We start from the raw sequence: 21868 nt of genomic DNA on the forward strand, positions 1-21868 counted from the left end.
ACAGAGAACAAGAAAAGGTATTGGGATCGAGATATATAACTGAGAGCTGTAACTCAGCGCAAGATCACTACCTTGCAATACATAAACTGTTAGTGGTATACCAAAACAGGTTTTTATAAATAAATATTCCTTTATTTACGCGCTATACTTATTTCCTCATCGAACTTATCTATTACGAAGTTCCATACAACGAAGTTTTTTATATAATGAATTTATATCCAGAACACTGACATTCTATATGCTGCAAAAACGAACTCTATATTACGAATTTTCCATGAGATTCGCTATACGGAAGTTAGACTGTATATTTTTTGGATTTACTCATAACTGCGTTTTTTCTTTTATGCAACGAAAAAATGAGTTGTTATTTTGAATGGGCTATAAAAAGGGGTTTGGACTACAGGCAAAAACAGTCAAGGCAAATTACAAGGAATCGTACGAACCTTACCTCGCATGTGACGTCTGATTTTGTCCTCAAGGTATATTAAGCCTAAGGGGTGGACTTTACTTTGCTGCGTTGCACTTTCTTTTTCCGTTTTGCCCATTGTCCATACCCTCTTTTCCTCCCATTATGTAGAAAATGTGTAGTTACCGTGTAGTTGTCACTAGCGTTTTTTTTACTTGGATCCAAATAGCCCCCCAGTTTCAGTGGAAGCCGCTAGTCTGCACTGTTTTCCCCCGTTCGTTTGCCTAGACGCGTCGCCTTTCGTTTCGTCGCGGAAAAGACACTATTTTGAAGCGGCGTATTTCCGCCAACATACGATATTACCTGCGTTACGTGTGAAACTTTTTCGCAAACGTCATTGGTGCTTAGACGAATTGATCAAAATTTGGCCATAAATAGAAGCAACCACAGCAGCAAGATGAGGCTGTACGCCGCAGCAACAGTTGCGCTCTTTTTGCTTTTGGGGGGCCAAGCAGCTGGTGTGGAGCTGATGGACGAGGAGGAGGCGGGGAATGATCAGGTGAGTGTGTGTGCGTGTTTTGTTATGATTCAGCAGCGCGAAAATTGCGACATTTAACGCTTTTCCGTGAGTGTGAAGGCCAATAACGCTTTAAGTGAATAACGAAACCCCTAGTGACTAAAGCTTTTAAAGGGGGATAAGGGCACAACGGTTAAATATTAAGAAAAATAAGCTATTTACAGTTAACTCACATTGCTTGCTTTGTTACCACACACACACACATGCAATACATACCTCACACACAAAGAAACGTACATGCATGGGCAAGGTGTACCAATAAAAGGTGAAGCGGTCTAGGAACCCGTTCTCTCAATCTGTGACTGTTTTGCTTGAAAGCAGAGAGCAGACAAAGAGTGGAAGTGATAGCGGAAAACAAAATAGATAACTAGACGAAATGGCTCACCTTGTAGAAACTTTACCTTGTACAAATATGCGCCATATTTTCTTGTCCATTGTTTGCTCTCTTTTTTAACCGTTGATTAGCGGACATGGTTCGTCTTTTTCTTTCCCACTTATCCAGCCGGGAAGGGACTGGCGAGCGTCTGCTTTGGATTCGATTTGTTCTACGTCGTGTTTTTTAAAATATGTAGTAGAATCATGTTAGTCAGCTGTTTTCTTATCAGTTTGACCGATTGCACCAATTTGATCCGTCCTCTAACGCTATTTTAGTATATTTTTATTCACGATCGGCGGGGCTCTTAATTATACTTTTGAGACCGATTAGACTTTCTTTGTGTGCGCTGATTTTTTCACGCGACTTGCGAATCTTGGGAGGCAAAATTGCGACTTAATTTTTGCCTCTACAATTTGTTGCCCCAATGGATTGGAAGGGAACTTTTGTTATACTTATCAGATCTCTCATCTGGATAAATCTTGGGAACTTAGGCTATTTCCCTTAGGCTATTATTAACAGAAATAAAATATTTTCAACGGGGGGTTTTTTTCCTCGTTTATTCAGCAACAGGCGTATGCAACCTAAATATCCAAATATTCTGTGACATGGACGGACTGTACAATAAAAATTCTCAAGAGATTACAGCGAAATACCCAATGGTTACATATGTAGCTGTTTTATAGTAAAGTTTGCTAATTGGAAAACATGAGTATATTCCTGAACTCCACTTAGGTTTCATAGTTCCAAAAGGTTATATATTTTATCACCTCTCCAAGCCCATAATCCCCTTACCCCTTTGAAAGAGCATCCACCAATGTGACACAATAACTCAACAAAAATTCCATAATTGATTGTATCAACTAAAACGAGTATATATCCATTCAAACATCCAAATATAATTCTCAGAAATCTTTAGACACAAAACAACGAGTATATTTATGTATATATAGGCAAACACAAACGACTGAACGTGAACAGATTTTCAAACGATGATTAACTCTTCAATGAGTCAGAGAAAGAAACAGATTTCAATTTAAATAAATTAAATTTCTGTTTCTGATCCAATACCCCCAATTCCACCAAGTAATGTGCTAGATTAATGACTGGGGGAATACGGTTGGATGGGCCTACCCACTCCTACTCCTACTCCGGATCCTGCTGGACACCAGGAACAGGCTGAGAGCAGCGTCATCAATATCAATTAAATTTCCGGCTGGCGGCAGCCGGGCAAAAACCGACAACGAAAAAATCTCACAGCATTCATCATACGAAAATATTTGTATATGCAAATAATTAAATATAGCGTAAAAAGGGTTCAACGTGTGGTTGAAGCCACAAAAGTGGTGGCACGGCACTCCACTCCCTTACCGGGGAAGTGAGGAAGTGGGGCGTGGGTCGTGGGGCGTGGGGCTAGGGGTGGATAGAGGAGAGCATTTCCCGGGCATTTGAAATTATTTACCACGCGCGTTCCAAATGTCGAATTTTAATTTGACACATGCCTCAGTGGAAATAAAAATAAGTTTAAATAAATCTAGTTAAAATGCAGTAAGGGATGGTTGCGACCCGAAAGGTATCCTTTACCTTGGATTGTTTGAGTATCATATTTTTGAGCACATAACATTTGCAATTTTAAAGGCTCTTCCATGCACGATATATCGTTGAAGGTATTCGTTTAATATAATATAATCGTATTATAAGAAACTTTTCTCGGTTGGAGTGCATCTGAATCTTTTCTCGATAGACCACCTCCAGACCCAGTGGCAGGGATTGAAGCAGAGCAGCAGCTCAGTATCCTGGAGCCCCTGCATGACCATGTCCAGATGTTGACATTGTTGTTTACATAAACGGCCACCGTAAAGCAGGACAGGCGCATTTTCTTGCCGAAGAACAGCTCCACAACTGTCCGGATTGCCATGGACTGCTCCTCCTCGGTGGGCGCCATAACCAGCTCCTTGTTGCGCACCTCATTGAACAGCTTTCCCACATCGATTTTGCTGTTCAAGTCGACATCGAGACCAGCATTCAGCCACTTCTTAAGTCCGTCTGATGCCGCTCCACCGCCTGCTTGGATTTGTCATCCAAGCGCCCTTTTCCTGGCTATCTTTCTCCAAAAATCCAAAGAAAGGATATACCCACCCTTGCGTGGAGTAGAGGGTACACAAAGAAACGTTTGGAACGCACACTAAAAGCCCCCCAGAGACTAGGAAGAATGCATGGCGCAAAAATTTGCATAAATGAATATTATTGCGGAACTACTACGAACAACGTTGGATATCAAGTCAACACTTCTACATACATAAATTATATGTACATATGTACGGGGCACATACATTTATAGTATATTATTATATGTACATATACATAAATATTCATTCAGCCAAGTCAGCGGCAAAGATTCGCCTAAAACTGGCTGCCAAATTACGAGCCACTATTGTCTCACAAATATCTCAAAGGAATGGCGATAGTCATGGGAGTGGAGTGCGCAGATGGGAGTCTTGGGGCGGTTTATGACTGTCATTTAGGAAATCAAATGGGATGATTCAGAAAACCCACAAAAAACAAAAGGAGAAATCGAAGGAGGAGCCGGAATCCATCGAAGTCTTTGCCAGCAAATTGTCGGCAATTGTCAAATGCGATATCTTCTTTCGGTCTCGTTTTGGATTTATGCAAATCAGTGGCACGATTCTGCTGACTTGCTGACAGTCCGGGGGGGGTCCATCGTCCAGCCGTATCCATCGATAGGTACAGATATCCTCATGGCATTTGTCTGGCGGCCACATCCTTTGTATAATTTTGTGCATGATTTGCTGCCTAATAGAAATGCTAAAGGAAATTACGGCATTGCGTCTCCCACTAAATGGTCCAGTCAACCCAAGACACCCGGATCCAATCAGCCCGCCACCCCACACTGTGCGGGACCCCCCCACAGAGCACAAATTAGCACCCAGGGGAGTAGTGGAGGTAAAGTTTATAATGAGCTTGGCCCCCGACAATGGAGAGGGATAGAGAGGGAGAGAGAACCGACCGCCCCATCTGGCTGTGAGTGCGTGTGTCTCCATACTCTGATTGGAAATTTAAGCAGGCAGATGGTTGGATCTGGCGGTGCAGGGAGGGGGGGCCTCTGGCTAATGCATAAGGCTAAAACTATGAGCCAGGCGTGTGGGAGGACAAGTGGTTTTCTGGGGTGGGTTGTCATGGCATCAGCAGGGGTTACCACAATTGCAGGTATTCCGATAGCATCGAACGAGGATGGAACAAAGCCAATATCATTCCAAAGATGTTGGCTTTGAGCGTGCGAGGAATTTCTAAATTCCTAAATTCAGCTGCAAAAATATGAATACGGAATGCCACAAATCTGCAAATGAATCCGAAAGTGGCTGGCAACAAATTCCCACATGAAAATTGTAAGGGATCCCGAAATGAAGACCTAAAAATGAGAACAAGGCTGGAAGCTCCACTAAAATGTGGCCTAAATCCAAGTCTAAATGAAGTTTAGCCAAAAAACCACCTGACAAACGGGTCTTAAGCTGTTTTTTATGAAGAAATCAGCTTGAGATTCCGTAAACCCTGGCCTACCATAAAACCCAAGAAAAAAAACCCTTCTCAACAAAAAGTCACTCTAAAACGAGAACCCACCTGCACAGCAGGGGTCCAAAGAAAGCGGTCTCCCCCCTCCACCCCACTCCACTCCAGAGACCAAGGTTAATGTCTTTATTAACACAAAAACACACGCCCAAAACGTGCGCACCTCATCAAAGGCCTAAGGAGGCAACCATCTTGACCTTGGAGCCGGGCCCCGAGTGTGCGTTGCACAACAACGTAGCTCAGATTCAGATTTAGATTCGGAGACTCTGATGTGTGCGCCGGGGACAGACACTAAAACTATCTCTGACAGATATGATACCGGTTTTCCACTAATGAATAAATTTATATCGGACCTGTGGCTGTGGCTGTGGCTGGAGATGCGACTGGCTGCTGGATGCTGGGGGCAGGTCATGCGTAAGTGGATTTCAAAATGTTAATTAAGAGCTGCGTAAAAAAAAAAAAAACATTAAGTCACCAAAGAGAGAATATTACGGCGGTCTCTTGATGATGCTGGCTGCTGCATTTATTTGCACTATGAGGACACGTCTGCCCCGCCGCCTGACTGCCTGCCTGCCTGCCAATCGCTTTAATTAAACTTTAATTAAAAACAACAGAAGCCAAATTGCCAATTTCACAGTTTGGGCGTTTGAGCGCAGCGGCAGAGGTGCAACGGCGACGCGACGCCTGCTCGTTGATGTTTGTGTTGATTCAATTAAAGTTTTCCAACACTGCAATCTGCATGGTTTAATGCGCTTATCCACTCACACTTGGGCATTCTTTTCGGTTGTGCGTGAGCGTTTCAGCCGTCGGTGTTTGCACTGCACATCTGAATGGGAGAGTGGATCCATTGTACATATCCCCATATGTCCCATACGTATGTAAGCGGAGATTATGGAGATCAAGGGGAATTACGCTGTCGATTGGCGGGGAATAAGTGTTGAAGAGTGACATAAACAAGGGGATTCATAAAGTGCCAAAAGGATGATGTGGAAAATCGGAAGAGAGCTCCCATCCATGAAGGAAGGCCCAGTTGGTCTTCCTTTGGTTTTAGCATTAATAAAATCTGTTTTGGTTTTCTTTAATGTAAACTCCCATCAAATGCAAACGAGCGTAATTCCCATATTAACCACCAAATGTAATATTTTTTTTTTGCAAATTTTCGTTGGAAACCAAAACATCCGCTGGGCAGAAATTCGCAGAAATATTTGACTAAGAGCTCAATCAACCAAGAGAATATGAAATATTTTGATTAAAAACAAGCCTAAATTAAATGAAAATATTAACCGAAAGAACGTTGGTGGTAAATGCATCAGAAATTGAATGGGAATTTTCATTTGGAATTCCTCAAGTTCCTCAGACAAAAGGCTGGTTTCTTCAGCATTCATTAAGTTGCCCTGAGCTCCAAACTCGAGCTCCAAGCCCTCTTCGGAATAAGCTTCTTATATGATTACCACAGATAGGGCAAATTTTCCATTAAGAAGTTGGAATATAATCAACACGTTGCAGCCGTCTCACCGCAACTCAAGTTACGGACTTAATAACCCCAAGATTCTCAGAAGCAGTATCAATTTCTATTGGAGGGCTGCAGCATGCCGCATGCCCCCACACCGATGCGAGACGTGCATTAAAACGTGGCATGGGGACGGGTATTGCATCAAAATTGGTTACGCTTCTGCATTAAAGTTTCCAGGACAACAAAACGGGTGGATGGGGAGCATAACTGGATGCCAGAGTGGAGCCTTAACCCGGAAAGACCTTAACCCAAACCGAATCGAGACGAGTCGAGTAGAGTCTTGGAGGAACTTAAAATCCCATCATGGGCATGGCATGGGCTCTCTGCCATTGTTGTTTTTGCTTAAAATGCCATAAAGTTTAATTGAAAAATAAGGCAACGGCCCAACGAAATACCGAAGCCACCACCACCCACTCAACATAATCAGCTTCAGAGCATCAAGCAGAAGCAGAAGCATTCAACATCATCCAGTGGCAGCAGCCATCAGCATTCAGCCATCAACGTCGACTGCAGGCAGTGACGCAACAACCGCTGTCAAAAGTTTTTATGCATTTTTCGGCTTTTTGTCACCGCGTCAACGGCAATGAGGATGAACGACCGAAACGTCAACAAGACGTTAAGACAGAGAGACTCTCTCTCTTGGCCAGAAGCTCCCCTCCGCAAGAGCATGCCCGTTTGTCTACTGTCTTCTACTTTTGTGTAAATACCTAACAGATGGAGTGGAAAGGGGTATATCGATGAGGTCTGGCTGTATGCCTTCCATCATGGAAATTACAGTCGATTAGGAAGTACTTTGGAGGCTATAAGGATAGACTGTGGTATCTACAATCTTAGAGATATGTATATATCGAAATAAAACCCACATCTAACCATTCCCAAAACAATCATCATCTTAATCGGATAAGATACTTGATATGTGCCCAATGGAAAACCAATTTCAGACCATCTCCCACGTCTTTAGCGGGTATCCTTCTGTCGAAATATCGATTACATGTATCCCTCTCGTGCTGGCTGTTGCTGTCAATGGCAATGCATCAGCTTTACTTTACCAGAAACACAAGCAGAAACAGCAGCAGAAACAGCAGCAGCAGCAGTTGCAGAAGTGGCATCCACATCGTCAGTGGCATCAGTGGCGGGTAGCCTGTTTTCGAAGTCAGTTGGCAGCCTTTTTGTGATTTCGATTTTTAAATTATTCAGCAAAATCTGTCTGCGGCCGAGGCGGCCTCCTGTCAGTCCATCCATCTACGAGTATTTCTGTCAGTCATCGGCTTTTTGCATCATGTGGCGCCTCATCATTTATCGATAAATTACTGGCTTGGCCAGATAACCGGTTCGATTCGATTCGATTCGATTCAGTTTCTGGCTCAGTTTCCGATTTGCCAGCGACGGTTAATTAGTTTTTGCGGCTTAACCGAAGACCCAGTGAAGCGTTGGCCCACTGATTGAGTTGATTGGTCGCCAGATGATGTCCCCCATGCCGTTGCCACAGCATTTGACCGCAATTGCAGCTGCAATTATGCCGAGTTCATTAGGCTTTGGGCCTCTGGCCCTTATGCCTCTGGGCCACAGAAGCCACAGAGAGGGAGAAGGAGAGGGAGAGGGGGGTGAGCAGGTGCACCAGTGTGTGGGGGACAGACGATTAACAATGTTTCTGCACTGCAGTCATTTATAATTAACCTTAAATCTGCCTACAAATTGGGTGGGCAGGGCAGGGGTCTCCTTTGTGTGTGCTCTTCTGAATATTAAATCAGTGAAGGACTCGAGTGGTGATGGTTGCGGGGTGTTAAAGCAGTTTTAATGGGATTATTTGAGGATGATTTTATGGGATTAAAGTTGTGTTTTTGGCGGTTATCGAATTATGTGATGGTTTTGTGAATTATTGAATGAAAATAGAGTAATTCGGTTGATTTGCTGCACAAGTGTTCCCCTAAGTGAATGGTCTTCGATATGGTAGATCTTATTTTAGAGCTTTCCCGCACAGTACCATCCCATTACACGGCTTGCCTCCCCTTCACCTTCACCCTCACCCTCAACCCCCACACACACACACACATCTTAACCCCCGATCCATGCTTTTTGCCAAAAGATCTCTCTGTTTTCTGTGTGTATCCTTATATGTGTTTTGCTTTCTGTTTTGTCTTCCTTCCCTGCCCCCCAACAAAAACCACCAAACATTCCACCAAACAAAAATATCAAAAATCAAAAACCAGAGAGCCGCCCCAGCCGAAGCCGAATCCGAATCCGAATCTGTCGCGGGGACAGAGACAACCACTGAGGCACAGGGCGTGAGTGAGCCACCGATCAAATTGGTGCATGTCCTGAATCCCGGAGAGCGGGAGTATCTGTCGCCCAATCTGATCGGCGTGCAGAACATAGCCATGACCTTCCTGCCGCTCTCGATGAACTTCATCAACATAATCGATGCCTTCCGGGAGATCACCAGCGGCGTGCGGTACGAGATCCTGCTGAATGCTGTGGACACGAAGGACAAGGAGAACGCGGACACCATCTGCCGCCTGGTCATACTCGAGAAGCCCTGGCTGCGCACCCAGTGGGGGGACAAGCATCGGGAGTTGGTCACCTCGAACTGCACGGATTCGGCGGAGAACTCTGTCTCCTCGGATCCGGCGGAGCGGGCCCGGCTGCTGAACGAGAAATACGTGAGTAACAGCATCTTCAATGGCGGGCAGAGGAACGAGCTGAGTGACTCCGAAATGGCCAATCTGGAGGCTCAAATACTCACGGGCGTGGGGCCAACGAAGCGGAAAGTCAGCCTGAATAAGTCCGCTGCTCCTCCAGCTACCACCACTCCAGCTTCTGCCTCTCCTCTGGCTGGTGATCCTGCTCCTGCTGCTCCTGCCCTGTTGGCCACCATAACAGTCTCCGATTGGAAGCCAACGCCACCTGGGCCCGGGCCTGGGCCCACTAATGAGGCCACAACGGCAATTAGCATTGATGAGGCGGCCACCGAACAGACCCAGACTCCCCCCGAGAGTGTGGCAAATGATGGAGTGGAGGCGCAGGAGCAGGTGGATGCCACAACGCCGCCTCCTACCACCAGCGAGCTCAACGATAATGAGAAACGTTGGCTCGACGATTTCCTATCGGTGGGTGCGTATAATTTTGAAAAGACCATTCAGAAGAAGGAGGACAGCGAGGAGCAGCAGCAGGAGGAGGAGGAGAAGGCGGAGACCATTCAGGAGGAGGCTACCACTATTATACCATCTTCAGCGACATGAATATTATATTATCATCATCATCATCACACACACACAGCACTCTATCATCCCATCCACCCCCTAAGCATCATCAGAACATCCCCTGTGTCTTTCTCTGTTTAGTCCCCATACATACTCGTAAATACTCGGTACTCTTTATATAAAAAACACTCAACCTAAATGCGAACAATAAAAGAAGAAAATGTTATTTAATTGAATTTATTTAAGCTTTGCCTTTTGCACACACCTGCCACACCTGTCCATATCCATGTCCATGGTTCCCTGGTGGTGTGGGAGGGTGTTTGGGGGGTACGGTAGGGTTGAGCATCCCCCCGACCCACACAACACTTATTTCACCTTAATAATCAAATGAGTTTCCGCTTTCAAATTACGGCCGCAATCTGTTTAAGCCCGTGAGGAAGGTGGCCTCTCGCCGAGGGGGAGCGAGAGAGCGGGAGAGAGCATCTTCCACCCACCTGTCTTTATTTCTCGAGGGTAACGAGTGGGAGAGAGAAGCTTAGCCCAGAGTCCCTTGGCAAGTACCGTTATATATATGAGAGGTTAAGTGGGTTTGCTGTGTCTGTATTTGTGTGTGTGTGCAAGTGTCGGCGCCTGTGGTGTCCAAGGGGGAGAGGGGGGAGAGAAGAAACACACACACACTGAACACGTGAGTGCGAAGCAAGTGTTCTCATTATCCTTGTGCTCTACTTTTTACAGCGGTTGACTCTCTGCAGCAGGAGAATGCACAGTGGTATGAAGATCGATGGAGAGTGGAAAGTGGAAAGTGAAGAGTACATTTTTACCTGAAGAATAGACACTCCCAAGAGAGACTGTTGGAAAATGGTGGTAGAGTCTACGTATGATTATAGCTGACTTCTCATGGCTGCTTTCCTAAAAATATAATACAAACCATTCCAAGATATAGTAGTAGATATACTTACCTACATACATATATACAATGCTCTTCTTAGATCCCAATAAAAGAGATCTATCTTGTAGGATCTTGAGATATTATAATGCACATACCACAGAAATAGTATACGATATGAAAAGTTCAGGAAGTTATGGTATTACGGCTGAAATAGCCCTAACAATGTTCTCCCTAGCTATGGGGATTCTTCTAAAAGAGGTCTACTACTCCTAAGGGATCTCCCAAAAGATCAATAAGTGCAATATTACTACCATGAAGAAAGAGATATGAAAAGGTAAAGATATTATTTGATTTAACGCTTAAAAAAGTAAACAAGAGCACCTACGAGTAGCCTCCCCTTGAAGAAGATTTATTACTGTTTAGAGGGATTATAAATACTATAATGGAGTGGTAAATCACCTATAGAAAAGTACAAATGTGCGTGCCACCAAATATCCCAATTAATACTGTATTTTACATAAAAAAAGACCTCCTGAAGGGAAGTTTAATGATTAATGTAAAAAAATATACCAAAATAGAAGATTAAAGAATAAATATCATGCACCTAAAGATCTAGTTTGAAATGATCTAAAATATAGTACATTATTTTTGTAAAATGGAATATTCTTTGAAAAATACACAATATTCGTAATCTATGGGGGAAAAGATGTCCTCTCCGAAATAGAGCTCTGACAGATATTGCTATATGTACAGATATCCCATATTCCTGATTAAATAAATGAATTCTTCTACCACCGAAATCTGTTGTGGATCTTCAACACAATTAAGTGCTCAACCATTCGAGAGGGAGATCTAAATGCGATTCTAAAATACCATAAAATAGAATAAATGAATGGAAAACGAGAACGAGAGCGAAAACAATTCCCACTGATTTCGCTGATTTGCGGCAACTGTCAGAAACTGTAGAATCGGTGCCACACTTGACTGTCGATATATCGTGTGTGTGTGTGTGTGTGTGTGTGTACAACGTACGTACGGAGTACTTTCAACCGAATGGATTTTACGGGCCATTGCACACACTCCCATCTGGCTCCACTGTTCCTCCGCCCCCGGGGCTCGTTGAAACATCATTTACGTTATAATTCTTATTGAAATACACATTTGAATTAACAGCTCAGCGGTGGGGTTGCGACTGGGGAATGGGGACAGTTGTGTTGTGGCAGGATCTATGGGATGGCTCGGATGGGTGGCTGGGGCGTGGAGGTAGGAGGATGGAACGGAAGGCTTAATGAATTCATGTTCGGACAGGCTGTACAGCCCCGTACAGGCCGTGTACTGGCAATCCCGTCGAAACATTGCTCCGCCGTTGCTCTTTCGCTGGTTTTTTTTCCCCCTCCTCCTGTATTTTTAATTATACACACGTCGGAGCCATTACATTTCATTCGGGCATTGTTGTCGCTGGCCCCATCAGCCGCCTCGGTGCTTGGGAGGTGACCTGTCCTGGTCGAACGACTCCTCTCCTCCTGCCCTGTCAGTTACCTGCCAACGGCAGCAGAGCAGCAGTAGTATCATCAGACATTTTGGGCTCCTACTCGGCACAACGAGAATCGGCAGCAGAACCGAAACGAAACCCGAAATCCCGCACTCCGAGCCCATCATCAGGAGCATCAGGAGCACCAGGAGGAGGAGGAGGAGCAGGAGCAGAACAGCATCGCCATCATCGATGCCAAGAGGCAAACGAATTTCCAGCCAAAATGTTTGGTTTAATTGGTTTTGTGTTCGGCATTGAATGGTTTATGTGCCCTGCCGCATGTGTCTTCCACTGTGTTATTGTTGGGATCTGATCTGCCTTTAGGGTGGTGGAGCTGGTAGTGGTGGTGGCACACACTCGTCCGTCGTAGGGTTTTCTTTGGTACAAGTTTTCCGGCATCCGTGTGTCCCGTGTGTGTCTTTCTGTCAATTTTGGTAATGTAAATTCCGACTTGTCTTTGTTTCATTTGCATTTATATGTAATTTATGTGCCAGGTTCCACACTCGCATTCCATCTTCCCTCTCCATCAAGGACTGTCGGTCACAGGACTGATGTGGCGACAGCTGTGTGTCCCTCTGTCTGTCATCCTGTTCGCAATGGATAAGTGTATCTATTTCGGTTAATTAGCAAGAGGATTAACGAGCTCTAAGATACAATATAAGACATACACGAGTACAGTAGAGGGCAAAGTGGGAGGGAAGGCAATGTAGTTTGACTTGCGCCCTCTGTGCTCTTTGGCGGCTTATGCTTGTATCTGTTGGATCCTCTTATATGTTATTCCAGCTCATTTAGAATGATGGACCGCATATACAGCATATATGTGCATTCCCCATAGGACTAATAATGTTATTTATACTGGTTTCTTATGCTTTAAGCCTTAAGTAATGAGCCTTGGCCATTGAGATACTCATGGCTTGAGACGAAAAGCTAAATTACACTACAAATCGTATCCAGATGGCACTATTTGTGCCAAAACGATGTCCAACAATCCAAACTAAAGCATAGTTCTATCGCTTTCACTGCATGCCTTTTCCGTAAGGCTATCTCTGTCTTTCAGATAAGAGAGGTAGTCAAGTGGGCAATTATGGGCAATCTTGAATAAATCTCCCAGATTTGCTTGTTTAGATCGATGTAAATTAGTATTATTATTGATAGGATTTGCTTGATACTCGTCAATGGGGGGCTTTTGAGGTATTTTTCTTCCCTATCCTACAAGATCTCAAGCCCACAGCATACTTTTTACTTTCTATAACGCAAATCCTCTGGAAACACTATTCGTACAAACATAAACAAACATCAAAGTCATCGGGAAATCAGTCACTATAGTTTTATAGAAGGATCTATTCAAAATTCATTCACTTCGAAACGTTAGACACGGGCAGGAGAAATCTAGAAAACTGGGAAATACTTTACACCAAAATATTTGAACGGTGCGTATGGTGATTCCTCCAGCAAAATATAACCTCTAGATATAGATATTTATTCATTGAAAATAGAAGAATAAAGCTCAAGATGAAGCCTTCCGCTTTGAGTGCGTGCATTCGACAGATTTGGATCATGGCCGGATGGTTGCGTCACGAGGCAGCGGCCGCCGCTGGCATGATAGTGTTGCGGCGGGAAAAGGAACAATCGACGGAGGACAATCAAGGCGAGATGCCCGAGGCTGAGGCGGTGGGCCAAGTGGGCGTCGATACCGAGGGAAAGCCGCACAAGGTGCGCATTCTTGACGACTACGTAGTGCCCTTTGAGTGCGGTCTCTGATTTGACTGTACTTTATTTTTGGGTGTGGTGTGCAACCGTTATTCATTTCACCTTTTGATAGTGTGTACACACCGCGCACAAGTTATCCGATTCGATAGTCTCTCGATACCGATAACCAGTATCAGAACCGAGCCAATGTCCCTCCACACCCAGAGCTGCGATCACAATTAATGTTATAATTTGATGAAAATGTTAAAAAAAAATTTGATGTTATTAAAAGAAAGTTTTTAAGTGGCAACATTGTGGCATTTTGGGGTTCCCATTCGAATTCGATTTCAGTCAAGAATATCCTGGAGTATGTTCTCATTAATCATGTTCATTGGGCAACAATCTACGATTTCCAGGGATTGGGGGGCCACACACTTCATTGCAAGTGTTAGAGCTATCCAATACTTAGCCATTTCCCTGCTTCGCCTCCTTCTTTCAGTTCGTGCGCAGCAAGCGAGGCCTGAATGATGTACCCCTGGGTGGCAGCAAGCCCTTCGATGCGCAGCAAGCAGAGGAGCAGCTCCAGCGCACCCTGGACAAGCTAACAGCCGGCGAGGGACCGCATTACAAGTGAGAATCATTGACAAACCCAATCCAAAGGGGGATTTAATCAACTGTCAATCTGTTTCAGAATCGTGAAAGTCTACACGGCCTCGCGTCAGTTGGTGTCGGGCACTTTGACTCGCATCGACGCCGACCTCATTGACGGCAACACGGATGAGCAACACCGCTGCATCGTCGAGATCTGGGCAAAGCCGTGGCTGGAGCAGGGACACGACATCACCTTCAAGTGCCGCAACCAGAAGGTGGTGCAGGCCCGTCACAGCCGCTCCGTGGAGTGGGCCGAGAAGAAGACGCACAAGAAGCACAGCCACAGCCACCATGCGCTGGACAAGGTGGACCATCTGTTCCACAAGTTTCAGATCCGGTTCGGGCGTCGCTACGACAACACGGCAGAGCGCCAGATGAGGCTGCGCATCTTCCGGCAGAACCTGAAGACCATCGAGGAGCTGAACACCAACGAGATGGGCAGCGCCAAGTACGGCATCACGGAGTTCGCGGACATGACCAGCACGGAGTACAAGGAGCGCACCGGTCTCTGGCAGCGCGACGAGCAGAAGCCCACTGGCGGGGCGCCAGCCGTAGTGCCGGCCTATGAGGGGGAGTTTCCCAAGGAGTTCGACTGGAGGCAGAAGAACGCCGTCACCCCGGTGAAGAATCAGGGCTCCTGCGGCTCCTGCTGGGCCTTCAGTGTGACCGGCAACATCGAGGGCCTGTATGCCGTGAAGACGGGCGAGCTAAAGGAGTTCTCCGAGCAGGAGCTCCTCGACTGTGATACCACAGACAGTGCCTGCAATGGCGGACTCATGGACAATGCCTACAAGTAAGTGATGGCTGAGCGAAGACATCTGCGCATTGATGCTCACGCTTCCTTTATTTTCTGTGCCCTAGAGCGATTAAGGACATTGGCGGCTTGGAGTACGAGGCCGAGTATCCCTATGAGGCCAAGAAGCAGCAGTGCCACTTCAACAGGACGCTCTCCCATGTCCAGGTCTCCGGATTTGTGGATCTGCCCAAGGGCAACGAAACGGCCATGCAGGAATGGCTCCTCACCCACGGACCCATCTCGATTGGTAAGTGATTGATGGAGCCTTTTTGTCATCAAGCAAACAGTATTCTCATCGCACGTATCCTCTGGTTCCAGGCCTCAATGCCAATGCCATGCAGTTCTATCGCGGCGGCGTCTCCCATCCCTGGAAGGCCTTGTGCTCCAAGAAGAACCTCGACCATGGCGTGCTCATTGTGGGCTACGGCGTCTCCGACTATCCCAACTTCCACAAGACCCTGCCCTATTGGATCGTGAAGAACTCGTGGGGACCGCGCTGGGGCGAGCAGGGCTACTACCGCGTCTATCGCGGCGACAACACCTGCGGCGTCAGCGAAATGGCCACCTCTGCCGTGTTGGCCTAATCCCCGACGGCGGCCACGACCACCCCGTCAATCCGTCACCCCGTCATGTATGACTATATGTATATCTAGGTTAATATTCGAGCCATTCAGCAAGACAGAAGATATCTATCTTGGAGCTTCTACTTTGTGTACTTTCCGTTTCAATGTTCAGCGACAGACGCGACGAGGATATCGTTTAGTTTCATGCGAGCTTCATGCGAGTCAATGTAAACAGTATAATCATTTCGAACATCTGTAATCTCACGACAAATTCAGCATCCCTCTCCCACATAAAGCAGCTTATAAACTGAAATAAATTTAAACTACGAATTGTACGAGGAATCAGAGACTCATTCTCATTCTGAGATGGATAAAAGGTGTGGCGGGCATGGGCCCCTAATCGATGCCAGCCTTGGTGCATGCAACAGTTGGCTGTGGGACAGTGGTGCCAGAAGGGAAGGGAAAGGGATGAAAATGGAAAGGTCAGGAAAACAGAAACTAGAACTCTGTTTAATATTAAATGTAGAGATTTCGGTTCCACAATGGGAACTCTGGTCTTCCCTATGGCTATGGTGTCTCCTCATCAAACAGGCTGCGTCCTCATCGAAGTTATTGACTGCATTCTAGAGACAGAGAACAGATCTCTCCTGATCATCTCCTGAATTTTAAACTGGTAGAGATATATGTACATCAGGAAACATCCGAACACATCCTATGCGAATCCCTTGCACTCTATAAAAGGAGTGCTCTACATTTGCGGGGAAGCCAAAGTGGCCCTCACAGGGTTTGGAAAATATAACCCTAGTCCTGATCGAAAGCCTAAACACACAGGGATCTTTCACATAATCCTTGTAATAAGGTCTTGAAATAATCAGGGGATCAGCCCTGATGACATCGGACATGATACTGAGATGAGAGAAGACTGATGAGAGGAAGCCTGTCTGGAATCTTGAAACAACTTTATTTTTGTGCCTGCCGCAGCTTCGTAAGATCTCTCTCTTGAGTTTCTGGCTCGATTGGATGGGTAAAGCAGAAATGCTAGGGTGCCTGAGGAGCATTTGAATACCTACTAAATTTCGCATACCTTTTATGCAAACTGCCAGCCCACTGTGCAGCCGTGCAATATGCTAATTAGATTTAGACCACCAGGGCCAGCCCATTGGCGCAATGGCCCAATGGAAGCCACACAAGACTCTGGTTTCTGGTGCGGAACAAGCAAAGCTCAGTAGCAGCTTGGAGCGCATCACGAACAGTGGACGGTGGACAGTGGTAGACGCAATGGCCATGGACGACTACGACGATGACAGTAAGTGAACGAAGGACGCGACGTCCAGTAGGCAGCAGAGTGAGCCAATCCCATCCGCCCTTTTAGTGAGCAGCGTGGGCGTGACCACGGCACGCATCGAGAACCAGCATCAACAGCACCACCAGGGCCAGCACGGACACGGACACGGATATGGCCAGGGTCAGAGTCAGTACAGTGCGGGCGCCGTCAAGGTGGGCGGCTGGCGGTACGAGGATGCCAGTCGCTACATCGGGGAGTGGAATCAGCTGGGCCAGAAGCACGGCATTGGCCATCTGCAGTTTGCCGACGGCACACGCTACGATGGTCAGTTCCAGGAGGGCCTCAGCCAGGGCGTGGGCTGCCTCTGGTTTCCCGATGGCGCCAAGTGAGTCTCGCAATGAAATCAATAGTCCAATCCCAACGATACCACGATCTCTGTGGCTTGCAGATATGAGGGCGAGTTCCATCAGGGATGGTTCCATGGCAATGGGATCTTCTGGCGCGCCGATGGCATGAAGTACGAGGGTGAGTTCCGTGGCGGCAAGATCTGGGGACTGGGACTGCTCACATTTCAGGACTTTACGCACGGATTTCCGCGTAACGAGGGCTTCTTCCAGGACTGCCGCTTCATGCGACGACGACGCTGTCCCGAGGTGGTGCAGCGGGCCCAGAAGTGCGCTCTCCTGGCCCGCTCCCAGTGCGAGCATCCATATTGAACTTGAGAGATGAGAGATGGCAAATAAACTCCCGTAGATCCTATGGATTGTGCGTTCTCTTGTTTCTTATTTCGCTCAAAATGTTAACAATAATTTGTTTGTTCCTTGGCTAATCTCCGTTGGCGGCTCCCACCAGGTACCAGGCATTCCTTGCCTGAACCGCCGTGTTCCTCACCAGACGCTTCGGATCGTCGAGGGCTGCGGCCAGGGCCAGCGTAACATCCACCTTGTGGGGCAGCAGGGCGAACGTTGGATACTTCGTTATGTCGTAGAGCAGCTGAAGGGCCGCAATCCGCACTTGCTGTAGGGTAAACAAAAACACAAAGATTGAGTCCAACCTCAATCCCCTCTGGAGTCTACAGAGAGCAGCACTCACCATTGTATGCTGGGCCTTGTACTTGGATAGCTCCAGGCAACTGGGTATGAGATGGCCCAAATGCGCCTGGAAATACGCATCCTGCTGCTGCACAAAGCTCTCGCAGATCCCCAGCGCAATGCACAAGGACTGCGCCTCATTGTGCTCCTCCAGGCTCCGGAAGAGCAGCGGTCCCAGCTGCTCGATATTCAGCTTGATCACCGCCTGGGGCGTGGCCTTCAGCACATAGACAAAGGCCTTCAGATGGTGCACACAATAGTCGGCCAGCTTGCTGCCCATTTTGCCCATGATGGTGTGGAAGAACTTTTGCTTGTACAGGAACTTGACGACCGGCAAATCCAGTTCGGGATACTCGGCTGCTATGATGTCAAAGCCCAAGGCAGCGGCAGTGCTCAGAGTGGGATGCTTGAGGAGATCCGACAGCTAACAAGAGATCGAAGATGGGAAGAGGTTTAGTTCCAGTTTGTTGGCTGATTAAATCTTCCGTTTGCACTTACATCTCCCACAATGTCGGCGGCCTCATCGAAACCGGCCACCACCAGACCCTTGGCCACCCAGGCAAGGATCTCCACAGCCCGCACATCGCCCGTCTTGATGGCCTTCTTCAGTTGCTCGGTGATCTGCTTCACCTTGCTCCGGTTCCCCTTGGTGTTCTCCATTTTGTTCACCAAACTGCAGAGCAAATGGTGGGCAATCACGCGCAGCTGCTCGTTGTCGGTGGTCAGGGAGAGCTGGGTGAGATCGCTCAGCAGCCGCTCGAAGTGATCGTCCAGGCTTATGTCCTTGTGGAGGTAGCCCAGCAGACCCTTGGCGATGTACAGGTCCGCCGACTTCTGCAGCTGGAGCCCCGGCAGATACTCGCTGATGATGGCGCTCTGCTCGGAGAGCGGCAGCTGCTGGATGATGCGGCTCAGGGGTCCGGCAATCTGTTCCAGCGATTGCAGCGTAATATCCTTCGTCTGCTGGGCCAGCTCGATGAGCTGGTGCAGCAAATTTGACTGCTGCTGCAGGTCCACAATGAAGCGCTGATCCTCCTGCGTGAGGAGCGTGTTGAGCGCCTCCAGAGCCAGCAGCCGCACGGGCTCTGGGTTGTCGGGCTTGAACATCTGCGTCATGACGAGGTCCAAAATGCGTTGTGTAAATGCCATTTGGGGGATCAGCGGCAGCAGGTTGGTGTAGATCTTCCGCTTGATGAAGTTCGAGAAGATCTCAAAGTTCCGAATGCCAATGTCGATGAAGTTCGCCTGCAGCTCCACCGGCTGCAGGGCGCCCAGGCCGACCGTGAGCACGGTGAAGTCCAGGTCGATGGTGGGATGGCTGATCAGCTGCACCAGCGCCTTGTATACCAGGGCCCGCTGTGCCTCACTCAGCACCGGGGCGCATTCGTTAAGTACAGACAGGGCTGCCTTCTGCAGCTCGAGGTCCTCCTTCTTGGCATCGAAGTCCTCTCGCTCGCACAGTCGAAGCGCTGCTATAACATCGTCCAGCAGGGGCACGCTTATCGTGCTGTCCAGTTTCTGGAGGGACTCGCGCAGGGCGGCTAACTTGTACACCTGGGCGACAATCTGGTATATCTTGACGCGCTGGTCCGGAGGCGACGTACTGAGATCCGTGGCCTGCAGCTTGAGGAGGAAGCTGTTCAGGATCTTGTCGGCGGCAAACGGGGCGTCTCCGGCCACGCACACCAGCGCAATGGCAGTGGCCGGATGGAAGAGCCGCTGATTCACGTCGCTCAACTGGGGTAACACCACGCCCAGCACAGAGGTCTGATAGCTGTGGCTAATGCTGGGCACATGGGCAGCTCGCTCCAGCAAGGCACCCAAGGCCTTGAGCGAGGCTCTTAGGATGTCCTCGTTGTCGGCGCCAGGAAAGGTTTCTGTCTTGAGCGCCTGCCAGATCTGATCAAAGTGCGGCTCCAGCACAGATGGGGGAAACTTTACGGCAGCTTGATGCTGGAATACAAATGGTAGCGCAGGTTAGTCGCTGTGAAGGTTGAATGAAGGTCGTTTGCTTGCCAGCAGCTCAATGGAGTCCAGTTTGGCCACCAGCAGCTCGCTCTCCAGCTTCTCCACGGCCAGGACGACCGTCCACTCGGCAAACTCATTGTTGGCCACCAGACAGTTGGTCAGTTTGGCGGCCAACTGGTCGCGTGTGATGGCCGTGGGGTCCTGCTTGCTGGGATTGAAGTCGATAGGGAAGTAGCAGGCGAAGATCTCGAACATTTCCTCGGCCAAATGCAGCAGCGGATAGTTGGCCATGAACTCGGGCATGAAACTGAAGATGATCTCCAGATTGCGGGGATCGCGCTCCCCATCGATGGAGTTGATCAGGCCGTACACAAAGTCACCAGCCATCGTCGTGAGCTCTGTCCAAAAAGACGGCGTATAAAAAGAGGGAAAATCGATCGGAGTCTCGTTCACATACCCTCCTTGAAGTTGAGCGTCAGGTACTTGAAGATGTTGAACAACTTGGTGCGGTCTCCACGCGTCTGCGACTGGCAGGTTGTGTGCTGGAAGAAGGCCTGTAGGATCAGTGGAACATTACCGGCTGGCAGAGCCTTCATGTGAACCATTGCATCAATACCATCGATGATCGCCGGCATCACGTTGTGGTGATCCCGCAGTCGGTCCGTGTAGAAGGTGGTGAGGAACTCCAGCTGCTCCGCATTGAGCAAGTCGGCTGGCAGGGCACACAGGACCGCGGACAACAAATTGGTGCCGGCCACGCGCTGCTCCATGTCTGGCGAGGACAGGGCAAAGCCCAACTCCTCCGCCAGCAGCGATATGTCATATCCGCCAGCGGCCAAATCTGGAAAAACAAAGAAACTCTCCGATGAGAACAGAAGCAGTCGGAGATATCAATGCCAACTTGCCCTTGGCGATTTGTGTGGCCTCCTTCTGAAGTTTCGCATCGCTTTTCAGAGCCTTCTCGAGGGTGGCGCGCGTGGGCGTTGTCATATTGGCGCCGTCGCTTGCGTGATGTGCTAAATTTAATATAAACTTCTAAGCACGTTAAGCCGAATTATTAAGAACCGATAACCGATGACGACCTTATCTATGGTCGCAGGGCTGCCAGGGCGCAAGCAGCTGCATATTTGAAATGTTATATTTAAAATTTAAGATAACTGTTAATTTACACAACCAATTGTGGATTGGAGCAGCTTTTTTTCTTTTGATGGTATTTTACTAGCCTGACTTAAAGGCATTCATGAAATTCGACTTTGCTAACTGACAAGCTGGAAAAGCAGAGACAGCCTTATGGAAAAAGCATGCAGTAAGAGCGAGATAGAAATATGAGACACTTTTCAGATCTCATTTTGCTGGCTGACTGGATTTTTGTGTTGGAAAACATCATTATGTGACAAATAGTGCCTTCGTTACTCGCCTGATAGCTGGTTATATCAAATCGAATGTCCAAATCAACGAATGTGGCTTCCGATCATGGACAGAGAACAGAAATACAGTCCACGAAAAGGTGAATATCGAAGGATTTTAGTAAGTAAAGAGGAGAGATAGGATGGATCTACACAATATATATAGAGTATTATTTTCCTCGGCTTAGTTCAAGTTTTTCGATGTTTAAATAGAGGGTTAAATTCGCTCTTTTCATCGGTATGTAATGGTATATAATGGTATATTTCTGAGGGTCGGACGGTATATTTATCGATAAATCCGCGGTCACTCTGGCGGCCACACTGGTCATAACAAACACAGCA

The 21868-nt window shown here is 47.5% G+C and overlaps 4 protein-coding genes across 7 annotated transcripts; 3 read left to right on the plus strand and 1 right to left on the minus strand.

The window, feature by feature from the left end:
* The first annotated feature begins 676 nt into the window (after nt 1-676).
* On the plus strand, nt 677-16118 carry LOC6591812 (putative cysteine proteinase CG12163). Of its 2 annotated transcripts, XM_002017197.2 has the most exons (6): nt 677-965; nt 8668-9117; nt 14266-14396; nt 14458-15210; nt 15279-15460; nt 15532-16118. In XM_002017197.2, the coding sequence occupies exons 1-6, from the start codon at nt 864-866 to the stop codon at nt 15795-15797; spliced, it is 1884 nt and encodes a 627-aa protein (XP_002017233.1). In that variant the 5' UTR covers nt 677-863; the 3' UTR covers nt 15798-16118. The 2 variants fall into 2 exon arrangements, with proteins under 2 accessions (XP_002017233.1, XP_026840338.1); XM_026984537.1 differs by lacking the exon at nt 8668-9117 and having other exon boundaries at nt 682-965.
* Nucleotides 13426-14078, plus strand: LOC113564944. The gene is made up of 2 exons (XM_026984538.1): nt 13426-13507; nt 13574-14078. Exon 2 carries the CDS (start codon nt 13590-13592, stop codon nt 13836-13838), a length of 249 nt encoding a protein of 82 aa, XP_026840339.1. The 5' UTR covers nt 13426-13507; nt 13574-13589; the 3' UTR covers nt 13839-14078.
* An 877-nt stretch (nt 16119-16995) lies between the features above and the next one.
* LOC6591813 (MORN repeat-containing protein 4 homolog) lies at nt 16996-17820 on the plus strand. Its single transcript, XM_002017198.2, has 3 exons — nt 16996-17082; nt 17149-17446; nt 17510-17820. Exons 1-3 carry the CDS (start codon nt 17055-17057, stop codon nt 17775-17777), a joined length of 594 nt encoding a protein of 197 aa, XP_002017234.2. The 5' UTR covers nt 16996-17054; the 3' UTR covers nt 17778-17820.
* On the minus strand, nt 17821-21253 carry LOC6591814 (MMS19 nucleotide excision repair protein homolog). Of its 3 annotated transcripts, none has more exons than XM_002017199.2 (6): nt 21026-21253; nt 20578-20961; nt 20169-20518; nt 18651-20105; nt 18154-18576; nt 17821-18078 (listed from the first exon to the last, which is right to left on the minus strand). In XM_002017199.2, exons 1-6 carry the CDS (start codon nt 21108-21110, stop codon nt 17887-17889), a joined length of 2889 nt encoding a protein of 962 aa, XP_002017235.1. In that variant the 5' UTR covers nt 21111-21253; the 3' UTR covers nt 17821-17886. The 3 variants fall into 3 exon arrangements, with proteins under 3 accessions (XP_002017235.1, XP_026849875.1, XP_026849881.1); XM_026994074.1 differs by lacking the exon at nt 21026-21253 and having other exon boundaries at nt 20578-20674; nt 20737-20802; XM_026994080.1 differs by lacking the exon at nt 21026-21253 and having other exon boundaries at nt 20578-20662; nt 20737-20772.
* Between the last annotated feature and the right edge of the window lie 615 nt (nt 21254-21868).

Source organism: Drosophila persimilis, unplaced genomic scaffold (genome assembly GCF_003286085.1).
Source record: "Drosophila persimilis strain 14011-0111.01,24,50 unplaced genomic scaffold, DperRS2 tig00000000-arrow-pilon, whole genome shotgun sequence".
Taxonomy (NCBI): Eukaryota; Metazoa; Arthropoda; class Insecta; order Diptera; family Drosophilidae; genus Drosophila; species Drosophila persimilis.

Coding starts and splice junctions, on each gene's coding strand:
- LOC6591812 (XM_002017197.2), top strand. CDS start 864: ATGAGGCTGTACGCCGCAGCAACAGTTGCGCTCTTTTTGCTTTTGGGG. Junction 966..8,667: donor AGGAGGCGGGGAATGATCAG/GTGAGTGTGTGT, acceptor ATCAAAAACCAG/AGAGCCGCCCCAGCCGAAGC. Junction 15,211..15,278: donor CTCATGGACAATGCCTACAA/GTAAGTGATGGC, acceptor TCTGTGCCCTAG/AGCGATTAAGGACATTGGCG.
- LOC113564944 (XM_026984538.1), top strand. CDS start 13,590: ATGAAGCCTTCCGCTTTGAGTGCGTGCATTCGACAGATTTGGATCATG.
- LOC6591813 (XM_002017198.2), top strand. CDS start 17,055: ATGGCCATGGACGACTACGACGATGACA. Junction 17,083..17,148: donor GGACGACTACGACGATGACA/GTAAGTGAACGA, acceptor CCGCCCTTTTAG/TGAGCAGCGTGGGCGTGACC. Junction 17,447..17,509: donor TGGTTTCCCGATGGCGCCAA/GTGAGTCTCGCA, acceptor TGTGGCTTGCAG/ATATGAGGGCGAGTTCCATC.
- LOC6591814 (XM_002017199.2), bottom strand. CDS start 21,110: ATGACAACGCCCACGCGCGCCACCCTCGAGAAGGCTCTGAAAAGCGAT. Junction 20,962..21,025: donor GGCCACACAAATCGCCAAGG/GCAAGTTGGCAT, acceptor TTGTTTTTCCAG/ATTTGGCCGCTGGCGGATAT. Junction 20,519..20,577: donor GACGCTCAACTTCAAGGAGG/GTATGTGAACGA, acceptor CTTTTTGGACAG/AGCTCACGACGATGGCTGGT.